This window comes from Amaranthus tricolor, chromosome 13 (assembly GCF_026212465.1).
Source record: "Amaranthus tricolor cultivar Red isolate AtriRed21 chromosome 13, ASM2621246v1, whole genome shotgun sequence".
In the NCBI taxonomy this organism is placed as follows: Eukaryota; Viridiplantae; Streptophyta; class Magnoliopsida; order Caryophyllales; family Amaranthaceae; genus Amaranthus; species Amaranthus tricolor.
In genome coordinates, this window is record NC_080059.1 from 6,416,059 (window position 1) to 6,431,391 (window position 15,333).

The window sequence follows — 15,333 nt, forward strand, 5'->3', positions numbered from 1 at the left end:
TATGACAAGTGATTTCTGCATTCACTTTTTTGTGGGGACGAGAAGGGTTTTTTCTATGTGCGTACCCGAAATTACCCGGAGAATGTAATACAATCACAATTTATGTTGAATTATCCTTTGGTGCTTTTACGTTTTCCCCATTTGACCCAAAAAGGTGTAACGTGTCAGGGTTAAATGGAGCTAACTACGAGAGACAGAGTCATGCAGTTATTCAACTCCAAAGAATCTGTTGAAGAAGCTTACATTTGCCTGAGCCTTCTCATAAAAGGTCAGTCGGATTCAAACTTCTGAAAGTCAGTTTGGCACATTTTGTTTGCTTCAAATCGGATAGTTATGGAGATTTATGTAATTCTCTTTGGTAGTAGTCATTGAGAAATCCCATTCACCGAAAACATCTTGCTCGAAACATAAAAAAATATATGATAGTATACTGTATATTAGTTTGAAGGCCTAAATCCTGAAAACACCATATGATGTTCATTTGTTGCTATCAGTATTCTTGAACTCAAGTTCAAATAAGATTTGACAAATTCCCATTATACAGAAAAAGAATCAGGGATAAAGATGACAAAAAAAGATTCAATTTTGCTTTTATCAAGTTTATGCTTCCATATTTGTTGCTAGTACACAATTGTACAAAAGAATTAGAGATGCAGCTATTTTCGTAAAAAAGAAGGTAAGGACCATTAGCTGTTCCGAGCTCAACACTGCAATATGGGAACTCAGAATGTGCTGTTTAGGTAGAAGTAGATGCCAGCGAGAAGTGCAATTCCCGCAACAATTGCAAAAGGTAATGCTTGCCTGCAGAGCGGAAGGAAAATATCGTAACATTTGGTAGAAATCAGAAGGAGGGTTTTAGCACAAGGAAAAGAAGGAATCTGACGAAATGAAACTTACCCAATAGCTTCGTCTTTTTTAATCTGGGCTTTTCTTGCTTTGCGAACATCTGTGTCATTTGCATTCTTAGTTACTGCAGGCTCATATGCCCTGAATCTGCGTTTCGGAGCACCACATACTGCACAAAAGTTTCAGTTCATACTGTTATAATGCTGGGGACTGTAATATATTGCTGTGTATGATATTCTGTAATAAACTCCCACAAGAATTCTCTAAAGGTCAAAGGATCATGTCCTATGAAGGCATAGGTCTAAAAGAGGGGGGCATTCATGATTCATCCATTGGAGGAAATACTCAAAAATATAAAAGCAGAGATGTATTTCCTCTGAATTGAGATCATGGACAAGCTATAACTACTGTATATGGTTTTCTATATTATTTCTTTAGTAATGTTGTTTTGGGGTAAAAAGTCAAAACAAATTAAGATTAAGAATTTTGGTTACATTGGTTAAAGTTGTTGGCTGGTTTAATCAACTAGAAATATAAAATGTTATTAGGTAAAAGTTTGTCATTATCTGTTGTTGTATTATTAAGAAAAAGTAAGTAATAAGTCAAAAACCGATAAAAAATTGTTCACTAAAGTTACTTTTTGATTTTGATTTTAAAACCAGCTTTTCAACCGGCTAAACGTCATTTACAAAACATGTTTTAGCTATTTTATCAACTAAAAAACCTAAAAATTAAAATCGAACACAAACTAATACGTAGGATGCGGTTAGATTCCTGCAAATATATCTGTTCAGCAATATCTTTCAAATCTAGGTTTTATACACTATATCATATAGGGAAAATTGTAAAAAATAAACTAGACTTTGCTCAATCTGCTGAAAACAAATCCAATTATAGTTTATTTTTAAATGAACCCACATATGCTGTATAATTGTTAAAAATAAACTCCACTATTGTTTATTTTTGATTCTTGACTTAGAAAGAAGTTTCGAAAATTATTATAAACAATAGGTCGGTTTACTTTAACAAATATATCTAATAGATAAATTTATTTAAAAATAAATAATAAATGGGTTTATTTTCAGCGGATGTCAGTTTATTATTAACAATTTACCTTTATCATAAATGTGTGTAGTACTAAAAATATCTTTCAGATGCAACAATAGTATATTACATAAGCATCTTACGTTGAGACCAAGAATTTGTGTATATTACAATGATAACGTACAGTGCATTTTCAAGAATATGAACATATGAATCAAAATGGAGGAGGGCATATGAGTTTAGACTTACCAGGACAGAAGTAACTATCAGGTAACTTCTCAAAAGGTTTCCGAGTATCATTATAAATGTATCTGCACATCAATCAATTCATCTATTCCATTTCAATATGCAAAGGGAAACCAAAATGAGATTAAGAAAATAAAAAAAAACTGACCCACAATCACGGCATATATAGGCTTGCTTGGAGGCAACACGCATGGAGAACTTAGGTGCAGTAGCAAGTTTGATACTTGGAAGGCGGAGTGTAGAAGAGGCGAATGACGATCGTAATGCGAAGCGATCAGCACAGCGTCTGAGACCGAGGCTGGTGCCTGCTGGAGGCACTAAAGCAGAAGGTATAGTCCATGACTTACTTGCTGATGCTGCTTGTTGCTGTGAATTTACTGTCATTGCCATCGAATTTGTTGTAAATTTTTATAGTTTGTTTATGATTTTGCCCTAGCTTTTTCAATCTGGAAGTAAAGAAAGAGGGGAAAATGATACGAGGAGTATAATTGGTTGGTTTGTGTATGGTGTTATGAAATGAAAAGTAAATGAAAGCGTGGCAGCCTCACTCCCCACAAGCTCATGTCTCTATTTCTTGCTTTCCTTATCTTTTACATCTAATCCTCTACATGAGAGGCTATTATTCCTTTATTTAATTTTTTATTTTGAATTTCTTATTCATAAATCATAATATTATCCAAGAAAACTTATATTCATTCAATTTACTATTTTCATGTTTAAATTAGCCGCTTTCAATGTTAAAGTGCAAATTGATATAGAATTAAATCTCAATCACTCGTAAATATTATTGATAAAGTTCAATATAAATTAAGATCTGATACCTTTGTAAAACACAAAATAGAAAATTTAACCTCCTAAATTGGGTTTGTAGAGATATGCTTTGAGAGGCTTTTTTGTTTTATTTTTTTTTTGAAAAACTTTTGCTAAAAACAATCGCGTATATTTTTTATTTTTGCTATTTATTTGATGTCGTTTTATAGTGAGATAATCTCTTAACAAGAATAACTATTTTTTAGCTATAAAAATAGAATAGTGATATATCTATTATTGGTTATATCAGAACCCAACCAGTTCAAAATTAACATAACTAATCGTTTTGACGGATCTAAACATACATAAATGGATGTTGACAACGACAAAAATGTATACATTGGAGTTTAAATTGAATCCTTAAAGGTCTTTCATTTACAACCAAATATCAATGTCTCCGAGAAAGAAAGGCTGATTTGTGCCATATAAGAAAACATGATTTAAACCATTAGTATTTGATATTGCAATTACAAAATGGCCTCACTACATAATAGGAAAAGATTTCAATACATCTACACTATTGAAAGAATATTTCATTTACAACAAATTATCCCACCCCTAGAAGCATAATCGGCAAGGGCAAAAATGTTCGGTCATCTGAAATCTTAATTGGATCTTCTACCAAGGTTTGAGGTCGGCTACAGGCCCTGTGGTCCAGTTAAGGACTTTTTCCCCGGGTTTCAAGAAAATGCTTCGGTTGTGAGGCAATTTACGAGCAAGCCCATTCAAAATTTGATGAAAAGCATCACCGGGTTGAGCAGGGGTAGGGAAGAGCATAGCTTGTTTAACTGAAGGGTTGGCGAGCAACCTTTGTTTCCTCAAGATAACTTCGGGAGGGATTGACGTAAGAATTGTGTCCAAATTCGGCACATCCTTCTCATCGACAAACAATCCAATTTCTTCCCAAGGGATTGCATCCGCAAATGGAAGAACGATATCATCAGCTATAATCACAGGAATGCACCCAAATATAACGGCTTCTACCAATCTTGGACTCCAAGGTGCCCATCCTAGTGGGCACAAACAAAACACGGCTCTTTGCATATCCTCATAGTAAGTTGTTGGATGTTCGGTTGAGATGTCGAAAAGTGGATTGTCCTTGAAGTTTTCCCAAACTGCTGCTCTTGCACCTCTGTATGTTCGGAAAGCAACATTTTTCAGGCACAATACATTACCAAATACATTTTAGCTTAACAGGTACACTTACTCTATCTACTTTAGTTATCTTTGCACATTTGACTCTGATTCTAAATGGTAGTAGACATGAAGAATGTGGGTATACATAATTTCACATTATCAAGCAATAGAACTCTTCAAAACAAGTAGAACAAAAGAAATTGTGTTTGTAAGTGTTGAAGTTGTGCCTCGAGTCCATGGTTAATGGCCTTGGGTCGATGAAGATTGGATTAATGTGTAAAGGAAAAGTACGGACTTTCTAGGGAAACAAATAGAAGGGAAGGTTTATAGGCCAAGGAAGCCATAAGCATGGATTTGGACGAGCAATCTAACGCGGAGAAACATACTATCTTTACAGAATATGTCTTGTGTAATAGGGGGACGTTCATTATAAGTAGCCCCCATTAGTCATCGGAATTTTAAACCACAAAAAATATACAAAATGTCGAAAGCTCAGGAGGCCTAGTACGCTTACAAAAAACTCCATCCTCAAACACAATCCTAGTTATCTCTATCTCTACGTCTATTGTAATTGTTTTTTTAGAGTTATTTACATCTTTGTATTCCTTATTGCTTTCTTTATAACTTGCACATGTTTATTACCTCAAATTTTCATTCTAGTATCCAATAATCAACCAAAGTGCTCTAGCACAAATCCTAGTCAAGTAAAGTCTCAAGTTTTTCGTGTGTAACATAATCCGCCGGTTGATTAGCCTTTAGCCCAAAATTAACCATAATTCGCCTTTTCAATTTGCAATTCTGCAATGAACTGGTATTTTGGATACTTGGTTTAAGTTAGGATAATTTAGGTAATTGCCATGTTGGGAAGGCTTGGAGAATAAGTTAGTATTAAGAGGTAGCTTGGAGAATAAGTAAAATAAGGGAAATTAGGGAGTAATAATCATCTAGCAAATTGTTGAACATATTATGGGTCAGTTTTTACGCAATTTGGAGATCTCAAGCTTCTCGAATTGCTTGGTTAATCATTTCTTACGTTGTAATCTTCCTTCAATCATCTATTTATTGATACAATTTCACTGTTATCCTTCTAATCTTTCAATTCCAAATTCACTGTTTTATTGAATGTGTCATTTCATAGCAAATTATCAAGGAGATTAGCTAATCATGTGACGTTGCCGCTTCAACAAAGATTTTTTTTCTTTTTCGTAAAAGGTTTCCTTTTAAAATAAAGGTTTTCCATTAAGAGAAGATTTCCCTTTTTCACCAAAGTTTTCCTTTTGGGAATATAAGAATATCATCTTAACCCAACCAAATCCACCATTCATTTCAGCAGATAGATAGATAGAGCAAGATAGAGAGAAAGCAAACCTTGCATAGTAACCTCCTTCTGGATCATTCCCGACATCATAAAAAAGTCCACGAAAGTAAACAAAGATGGAGCGCGGAACATCGGGAGGGATCAGATGTGCTTGCATTTTCTGTGGAGGAGCATATGGAGGAATAGTGATGGAACCTTCCTTTAAGCAAACGTGATTCCGCTGACCAAACGTCTGAACCAAAGTAGCACGTTGAAGCAAAGGAAGAATCCCTCTTTCAATGGCTTTTTCTTCCTGCAGGGTGAGAACATATGTCAACAAACAAAGAGAGGCAAGCTATTAAAGAGAATCCTTATTCCTCTTTAAATGTTCTTCTACAGTTATTTTTTGGGCTGGACGGAAAAAGTTAAATGTTCTTCTCACCTGGTAATGGAAGCAAGCACCAAAGTCGTGCGGTACTACAAAAAAATGATCAGCTCCTTCTGTCCTGTTCCAATAAGGCCAATTTGATGAGATAAGCTGAATAGCACTTCTCATCATACGTGGGGATTTAAACGGCAATGGGAGACCATTGGGAGTCAAATCACAAGTGCTATACACTGGGGTGTAAAACCAATCAGCTTCTTCGGGATTAAGAGTTCTAACTGGGCTAGATAGAAGAAACCGGTGCATAAATATCTCTGCTGCGAACATGTGGGTAAGACATCTAGAATCCTTCTGTAAAATCTTTTTGTTGTATTTGCTTGGAAGCTCGTAGACGAAAACCTTAAGTCTTCCAACAGGGTCATCTTCCAGAACATCACCAGCACTACCTGAAATATTTGGCAATTGTCAACAAAATCATCAAGGTTTAAAAGGAAAAAACTCTGTTTACGTAACAGAAAAGATAGATAGGTAGCTTATCAATCATAAACTAAACAAGTAAAGTCGAGGAAAGGTCTGCAAGCAAAATAACCCAGGTCTAATAATTTCATCTTTGTTTCACAGATGCAGCTACTAGTCAAGGTCATAGAATTTCCTCCTAAAATGTAGGTTGATGCTGATTTTGCTAGCATAGTCCTTTTTGGCTACAGATAATATTCGAGACAATGCATGATTATGCATTACATACCCTTTTCACAGTTGCCATAAGCCCTATGTAGCGGCGAAAGATTTAAGGGGCGAGAGCGCCCCCCCCCCCCCCCCCCTCCCCTTTCTCCCGTGAACTTTTTTCCATAATATAATACTCCATATCATAGTGTAAAAATGCGGTAACGGTTGCAATCACGATAACGGAACGTTGATGCGGTAACAAGAGTGATGTAGTGATCATAACGTCTAAATATCAGTCGAAACCATAAGATATCTCTTAATGTGGCCCAAAACGCGGTTTTTTTACACCTTTACAACGCGGGAAATATCGATTCTTTTGTTTTGAAAACCTTTACAACGCGGCCGATGCGGTGTGGCCTTGTTTTTATTCTATGCTCCATATTAATAATAACACCATTGAAAATCATAGGATATTCTACATGGTAGGCACGAACTTTTGCAAAAGGCCAGTGGAAGCAAATCTTAAAAAAAATTCCACAAAATAGCATTGTACTTTTGGAATTTAACCTGCCGTAACATTAATGCCCAAAAAATATTAGATTATACGTTAAGTTGTGAAATTCCAAAAGTACAATGCTATTTTGTGGAATTTTTTAAAAAAATTTGTTACCACTGACTTTTTGCAAAGGTCGTGTCTACCATGTAGAATATCCCAAAATCATATAATAATAGTTGTATCAGTGTATAACTAGTATTTTTATAACTAAGAGATCAAGAGTTCAAACCTTTGTCCCCTTTTATAACCCAATTTCAAAGTCCAAAAACCAAAACCTATGTTCCCTCAACTTTCACCCAAGTTTTGCCATTGGCCCTGTGCCTCTAATCCTAAACAGTCTTCTATCACCACCACATTCTGATCTTCAGGCAGACAAATGAACAATCCTCACATAAATTGGTAAAATATTGTTTTTTTTTCTGGTGATTTGATTTATTTCCCTTCGTTAGTTATTCAAATTTCAAAACTAAATAGTGAAGATCTAGGATGCACCTAGTTGGAATAAGGGTAAAATGTAGCAAGAAAGAGAAATTGTACAATTATAAAATTCTAGAGTAAATAAGATTTAGGATGGAAGACCTTTTACGTTACCATATGATGCATAAACCAATAAGAATTTAGGTAGATCCAAAAAAGTAAGATGCTGAATTCCTTCACCATATGATGCATATTTCTCCAATATTCCACAAACCCTAAACCACATTTATCTTAGCTCACCCCCATTGCTACATGCCTACACACATATAAGGGGAAAAAAAACCTAAACAGAAAACTGGTTCAACCTTTGTTTCCCCTTCTATGTCCGTGTAAGAGTCAATATGCCTTATCCTATGACAATTACAAATAATGCATTAAGGCCAAGAGACAAGTTTAGTACTTGTTGCAATTTCAATATTTTTTCTTAATATTGATTCGCTCGTTTGACATGTTGGATCTCCAGGGTAGTACGAACACTATTATTTTTAATCAATGAGCTTATGTGCACAAGTTCATAAGAAAATGAGACAAATAGAAAATATGGGTTGAAAGTTGTAACAAGGTTGAATATTTTGCTCAAGACATATAGAAACATTTAATTGGTAGGGGTAACCAGCACTAAAACTTATTCAACAAAAGCAATGTTTCAAATTAATGGACCTAATTTGAAACCATCACGATTTACCAACAGCCGACGGATTGATCTAGCAAGCTTCAAATATTTCACAAACACAGTTTTCAAAGGCTACGCAAATATTGAAGCTTATTTTTACTTATGCAATATCTCCTTCTGCTCCTCTCCCTCTCCCCCTCCCCTTCCCCTTCCAATTCTGCATCACCTCCCACAAGTGTAAACTAGTATTTTAGTTACTCCTTGAATCTATAATCCCTTCTAGAAGCTCACCAGGTAATGTAATGCTCATTAAACAGGAAACCAGCATATACCTTCCTGGCCTCCCCTCCCACTTGAGCTCCATGAAAGCCCATACACTCGGGGATAATTAAGCGTAGAACATTAACCTGTTGGAATCCTACACTTTGATACTTGTATCCAAATCCATAGCCATCGAGCACCAGGAAACAAATCAAATCACTCCACAACGATACATAACTATAAGTTCAGAAGACTTTCCACTGACAGCAGTGAATCAAACAATACCTCCAAGGATATTGCAGATGAACAAACTTTTCAATTCAATGCTTAAGATGCCCCCATAATCAAATCTTATCATTAGTAAGTAGTATCGGAAATAAACCTAACCCAGGTGCTAATTAGACATAAATAGAAAGCTCCGAGCACAAGAACTTCAAAAATAATGTATAGCTACCCTCACAAATATATGTACTCTTTCAACTAGACTCTTGTTTAGTTCTGCGTGTTTACCTTAAACTCAAGTTACCGTTCTCTAGTTCATGTTGAGGCATTATTCTGATGTGCCCTCTTGGACAAAAAGAATTGTTCTTTGCTAGAGCACACCAAAATACCAAATTAACATGACCAGTTAATACTAATCAGCCGCATATAAAAGTCGCTTTTATGATCATTCTCACAAAAAAACTGGGGATTCAATTCTAGATTTACTGAAGATAAAAATCAATCAGCACTGTCAATATAAATGTATAGGTGTTTAATGCAAATATGTTCAATCATATTCTTGCATACTCGAACAAAATCCTCCCTCTAAGGGATATTTTAACCCTTGCCACTAAAACCCATACTAGAAAACAAGGATCCCATTAACAACAATACCAAAGCTTAATCCCAAAAGATCGATGTCGGCTACAACATGAATCAATAGATAATTCTCCTCCTCCATTCAAAACAAGGATTCCATCAGAAGAAAAAAAGAGAAACTTTATTATACTCTAAATCAAATATAAAATCAAGGCAAAAGGCAACAATAATTGCAAATGGAAACTTCCATTTGCTCAGCAAAATCTCCAAATTCCTTCATAAATAAGGTAAGAACAGCATTTTCAACATCTAACCATATATGTTAAAGAAAAACAGAAATGGGTATTGGTAAAAATCACATTACTAGGAAAAGATAGACATGCAATCACAAAAAGCAAATCACCCATATCAACAAAACCAGATTCATAAATCCCTATTAACAAAACCTAACAAGACTTTACAAACTGACCTGAAATACGCTCAGTTAGATGAGCTTGAGAGTGTCGTTTTGCATCAATTACTACCCATCCAAATGAAATTACGACAAACAGAAAGAAAACCCACCTCCAAATCTCCATTTTTTTCAAAAATCAACAAGATCAAGCAAAGTAAACCTCAAATCATGACAGCTAGAAGAAGAAAAGGTTGGGGTATTTGAAGCTGAAATTGTTGGATAAAGAGTCTACTTCATACACCAGACCAGCCTTCGTTTTCTTCAGTTTTTTGCTGGGATTACAAGGGACGCCGTTTAATTAATTTCGGCTTTGGTGAAGAAGATTGTTTAAGTAAAATTGTGGAAGCAGAAATTGGAGGATAGAGAGTCAACTTCATGTAGCAATCTTTCAACCTGCTCTATTTTTAAGGAGTATCTACCTTTCTTTCTTCCCCCTACCCCGACGCATCATGGTTAGGCCTTTGTTGGGCCGGATACGGATCAATCCTAATTAGAACGGGCTAAATATAGTCCATGCGACTTAACTCGAATTTTTGAAAAAGCTGAGCGAAAAAAAAAATGAATTGAATAACCGAAAAATCAAACTATTTCAAAAACTGAGCGTGAAACTTCCAGACCTAAGGTTTGGGACTATTCGTAGTTAATAACTGCGAACAGGTCAAAAAAGACAAAATAGCTGTTCGCAGTTACTAACTGCGAACAGCAACAAAAAAAAAATTTTTTTTTAGGTGAAATAGCTGTTCGCAGTTACTAACTGCGAACAGCTATTTTGTCTTTTTGCTATTCACTGCGAACAGCTATTTTGTCTTTTTTGACCTGTTCGCAGTTACTAACTACGAACAGCCCCAAACCTTAGGTCTGGGAGTTTCACGCTCAGTTTTTGAAATAGTTTGATTTTTCGGTTATTCAATTCATTTTTTTTTTTCGCTCAGCTTTTTCAAAAATTCCACTTAACTCAGGGTCAAGAAGAGGGTGTTCAATGGGTCAAATACGGGCCGCATCAGGTTGGATAAGAGCCCATTAAATTAAAAATGGGCTTTACATGCGTCAAGTAAGCCCGGCCTGCTCTTGTCCCGTTTAATTACTAAAAATTATTATAATTTCCATTAATTAATTTATATTAATTGAATTATCATTTATGATGACTAAATTGTAAAAAGTTACTAATTCCTATTAATATTGTCATTTATAATAATTAAATTATTAATTAACACAGATCAATTAAATAAATGCACTTAGATAAAATAATTTGGATATTTCACAAATATGCAATCTGTACTTTTGGTGTCTCATTTTATATAGCCTCCATATTTCATTTATATAATAACCATAAAATAAATTGAATTATGTTGGACTTTTTTGGGTTTGGATTATCCCTAATCGGTAATAATATAAATGATTTCATCAAATAAATGTTCTTGTACGATTGTTGGGTCTTAATTTATAGTATTATAATTATAATAGTAAAAAAAGGAACGAAAATGATAATTGTAAAGTAATGTTAAACTAGAACTTATTTTTTTACCTATTAGCTAAAGCTAAAGAGTGATATTTTTGTGCGATATAAAATTACCTCCAATTTAATCCAGGATTAGTTTCATTTAGTTTTTCATATTTGCCGACTGTTGAGATAATATTTTAATCTTTAATATCTCAAATTGTTCTTTATTAAATTTATAAAAACCTTATATTAATAATCCTTGTATTGAAACGAATCAAAAAGATCCCACATGACTATCTTTCAATTTAAGGAATAAAATTAAAATACAAATTAAAAATGATAACTAAATAGTGACAAACAATAAATGGAAATAATAGATAAAATATGAGTTTGTATTATAAATTAATAAGATTTTAAAAGTTTTTAAAGGGACCCTTAATAAATAATTCGCCTAAGATCAAATATATAACAGCCACTAATTTATTACACCTTAATTATAATACTAATTAAGTTAAATTGAAATTTGAGTTTTAAGTTAATCCGAGTAATATTATTTTAGAGATGATAATTTGTCTTATAATTTATTTTTACTCATATTTAAAGTTTTATTTTATTTTATTTAAAGTGATGTTTTAATAAAGTAAAATTATAAAACTATTTTAGTTTACCTACAATATTTATTATAGTACACAATTGCGGGTTTAGGACGGTATAATTGTAATTAGATGATAAATGTCCTTCAGTATTTCTTGTGGATTGACACGTTAAAAGTAATGTGTCATCCCAAATATTAGGGTCTTGATGCCTTTATAAAACAAAATAGAAATCAGAAACTAGAGAAAAAGAAAACTAAAAACAAGCAACCCCATATTCATCTTCAATCTCACGCCTCTACCACACCAAAACACTATTTTTTTTCTTGTTCTTTTACTGTGCGACAGCGGAAGCAAGTTCGTTGAACAATAATGAAACAATAAGAAAATTCAATACAAAATAAGAAATTGACACGAGAGATTTAACGTAGTTCACTATCAATGTGATAGCTATATCCACCAGCACCAACATCAAATAATTTCACTATGATCGCAAAGAATTACAAGATGAATCTCAATCACACTCATAAATTAATGGCTCTCTTGTGATCTCTCTTAATTTTGTGAATTTTCATATATTAATCCTTAAATGGGAGTTTATAATCTAATGCCCAATAAAAGGAAATCATTACATAATAAACACAAAGTAACCGTCCCAAAAGGCACCTCCCGTGAAAAGAAACCGCCATTTCGCGAGCCGTGTACAACTACGCGAGCCGCGAAATGGAGACAGAACGCACTCCGCGCCCCGCGGACCTCCTATTTGACCCATACTCATCTTCTTCAATGGTGCTTGCTAGTTTGAGTCACCATTAACAACAATCTCCACCTTGACAAAAACTCGTATTCAGCAAACGATTTCATCAACACAAAGTGAACATATCTCAAGCCAAAACCCGATGTAAAGCTCACGCATAAGCCGTACATCCCGATAAGTCTTCAACCAAGACTCATCCTGACAAGTCTCCAACCAAGACCCATCACATACTTGTCACCAAGTATAACAATTCATAATGCTCCACCTGCATCACAAGTTCTGGGCAAGCTCCACCTTAAGGCCAACATGCCTACAACGGGAGCTCCCTAACACCGCCCCTAAGGGCCTACTACATCACATAGTAATCAATATTTAGCAAGTCTAAGCAATGTTTAAACTTACTAAATGGAACAGACTTAGTAAAGAAATCGGCTGGGTTGTCAGCGATCCCGATCTTCTTTACCTTTTACCCTCTTGTCAGTACGCAAGAAATGATACCTAACATCAATGTGCTTGATCCGATCATGGTGTACTTGGTCTTTAGCTAATCAAATGGCACTTAGACTATCACAATACACCGTAGGAAAATCCTGTGCGATATCCAGTTCACCTACAAGGCCTTTGAGCTATATGGACTCCTTAGCTGCAGAAGTTAAAGCCATGTACTCAGCTTCAGTAGTAGACAACGTAACCGAAGATTGCAATATAGACTTCCAACTAACCACAAAACCACCTAAAGTAAACACATACCCTGTCACCGACCTCCTGGTATCCACATCAGCTGCATAATCAGAATCACTATATCCAGTTACCAAACACTCCTTACCATTCCCATACTGTAACACCCCGTAATTTATCGGGTTTAAAAATAAATAAAATATAATAAAATAAAATATAACAAAATAAAATAAATAAGTGATATTAAATTATATTATTTTACATAGTTAATTATAAGTAACAAAGTAGGTTAATTTTAACGGTAACGAGTTTTATCGCATGACGTTTTGTTTCGATTGTGATAATAACACAATAATTACTCAATTAATTAAATAATTAATTAATTAAAAAAAAATGTGGGGAGTTGGAAGGGGCTGCCGGTCTTGGGGAGTATGGGAGGAGTTTTTGTAACTCCTCTCATAATGATGTATTAGGCTTTTAAGATGGGTCCTTAATTTCTTCATTAATCCTCAAGGCATTTCAAGCATCTTTAATCACCATTTTAAACATCCCTTGAACATAAAAAAATTCAGAAAAATTTCTCCTCCTTGCTTCTTGGTTTCGGCTGCCTCAAAGAAAAAAAAAATTCTTTTGGTTTGTTCAATTCAATCTTTTGTTCAAGGGGTAAGTTTATTTAAATTGTTATTATAAATCTTATTCATAAGATTTCTAAGGTGAAATATATTTTATGTATGATGATATCCTATGATTTTTAGGAGGATTGAATACACATTCTTTTATATATAATTTTCTCTACTAATCCTATTTCTATTATATAAAATTTTCCTTGATTTGCATTCTTTAACAAAGTTTAAATTTGTTATAAGAATAAAGTCTATTCAAAGGTTAAAAATGGATTTATTTTATGATTTATATTTCTCTAGCAAGATTTTAGTTTGTTAGAAGAAATTTTAAGTGTATGGATTAAGTAATGTAGGTATCCATGAGTTTATAAATCCTTTAACAAAATTTGATTTGTTTAAAGGATTGTCCTTATATATATGTTTTGATTCAAAAATGATGATATATGATTCTCTACAAAATTTTAATTTGATAAGAGAATCAAATATTTAATTTAATTATCATGGTTTATGAAACTTTAATTGCTCTTGAAGGATCTTGTGGATGAGTATGTCTTAAGTTGCTAGTTTTATGTTTTTGATGATGGTTTAGATTGTTGATGGGATTTTATGTATTGTTAGATGTGTAGAAATATCAAGTGGTTGTGTGATAGGAGATTTGGTTTTATTTGTTTTATTTTAGTAAAATGTAAATTCGGTTTTGGTTAGGTGTATTTTGGTATGGAGATTTAAAAAGGATTAAATAATTTAAATAGGAAAAAAAAATATATAAAATAAAAATAATTAAAGTAAAAGGAATTTATGGACAGCAGCTGCTGCCTCGGTAGTGGCGTCCCGATCCGAGTGTTGGGTGTGTTTCGTTGTTGTTTTATTTAACCGATGCGTTTTAAAACTCGTTAAAACGCTTAAAAAAATTAAAAATAGTAATCGGATACTAGAAATTATGAAATTTGGTACCCAAGGTAATTGATGCGTTCCGGACGCAGCGGTGAAGTCGGATTTTTAATTTGAATTTTCTAAACTGTCCGAAATGGCCATAAAAGTTTCTGGTCAGAATGTAAAATTTGGAGCTATTGGGAGTTGGATGAAATCATTTGAAATTAGCAAGTCTTAGTGATATCTTAATGGTATTGAGTGGATTAAATGTTTAAACACGGTCTAATACATGATCGTTTTGTGTGTGTGTTATTTAGGACCTCGTTTCATAAGAGGGCGAAATTCTAATTGTGCTTGACCAACGTGTGTTTGCAGCGTTCAAAGGTACACGCTTAGACCATACTGTTTATATGGTTGTGCAAGTAATGTTGTTTTATTCCTAATCGAGGCATTTGTAATCACATAAGGATTAGACACCTCAAATAATATGAAATAATTAAGTGTAAATTGAGAATTTATGTGTTTGTCACCCAAAAGGGTTGACGTTTGGTTATGTTACCCAAAAGGGTTAACAAATGGTTTGGAATATTATAAATTATTTTTCCCATGGCAGTTGTGGATCATTACGGTCACCATGGGGGTATGCATACTTTAGCCTTTGGCGACTCGAACAGGACGGGCAACGTCTTAGGTAGGTGGTTGCCTTGGGATTAGCTCTCCCAAGTGTATTCCACCAAAACAAATTTGAAATTATACTTGTACGACCCGAACAGGA

The 15,333-nt window shown here is 34.1% G+C and overlaps 2 protein-coding genes across 2 annotated transcripts; both read right to left on the bottom strand.

Moving 5' to 3' along the window:
* Window positions 1-455: 455 nt before the first annotated feature.
* On the bottom strand, window positions 456-2,685 carry LOC130798719 (uncharacterized). The gene is made up of 4 exons (XM_057661820.1): window positions 2,285-2,685; window positions 2,140-2,201; window positions 898-1,015; window positions 456-801 (listed from the first exon to the last, which is right to left on the bottom strand). Exons 1-4 carry the CDS (start codon window positions 2,524-2,526, stop codon window positions 723-725), a joined length of 501 nt encoding a protein of 166 aa, XP_057517803.1. The 5' UTR covers window positions 2,527-2,685; the 3' UTR covers window positions 456-722.
* A 538-nt stretch (window positions 2,686-3,223) lies between these two features.
* On the bottom strand, window positions 3,224-10,088 carry LOC130798717 (probable beta-1,4-xylosyltransferase IRX10L). Its single transcript, XM_057661818.1, has 4 exons — window positions 9,609-10,088; window positions 5,823-6,211; window positions 5,452-5,693; window positions 3,224-4,078 (listed from the first exon to the last, which is right to left on the bottom strand). The coding sequence occupies exons 1-4, from the start codon at window positions 9,715-9,717 to the stop codon at window positions 3,565-3,567; spliced, it is 1,254 nt and encodes a 417-aa protein (XP_057517801.1). The 5' UTR covers window positions 9,718-10,088; the 3' UTR covers window positions 3,224-3,564.
* Window positions 10,089-15,333: the final 5,245 nt, after the last annotated feature.

Excerpts from the sequence above, each read along its gene's own strand:
- LOC130798719 (XM_057661820.1), bottom strand. The coding sequence starts at position 2,526 with ATGGCAATGACAGTAAATTCACAGCAACAAGCAGCATCAGCAAGTAAG. Across the intron at positions 2,202-2,284 it reads TATATATGCCGTGATTGTGG|ATACATTTATAATGATACTC; the intron begins GTCAGTTTTTTT and ends ATTGATGTGCAG. Across the intron at positions 1,016-2,139 it reads TGATAGTTACTTCTGTCCTG|TATGTGGTGCTCCGAAACGC; the intron begins GTAAGTCTAAAC and ends ACTTTTGTGCAG.
- LOC130798717 (XM_057661818.1), bottom strand. The coding sequence starts at position 9,717 with ATGGAGATTTGGAGGTGGGTTTTCTTTCTGTTTGTCGTAATTTCATTT. Across the intron at positions 6,212-9,608 it reads TCTAACTGAGCGTATTTCAG|GTAGTGCTGGTGATGTTCTG; the intron begins GTCAGTTTGTAA and ends CAAATATTTCAG. Across the intron at positions 5,694-5,822 it reads GTGCTTGCTTCCATTACCAG|GAAGAAAAAGCCATTGAAAG; the intron begins GTGAGAAGAACA and ends CTCACCCTGCAG.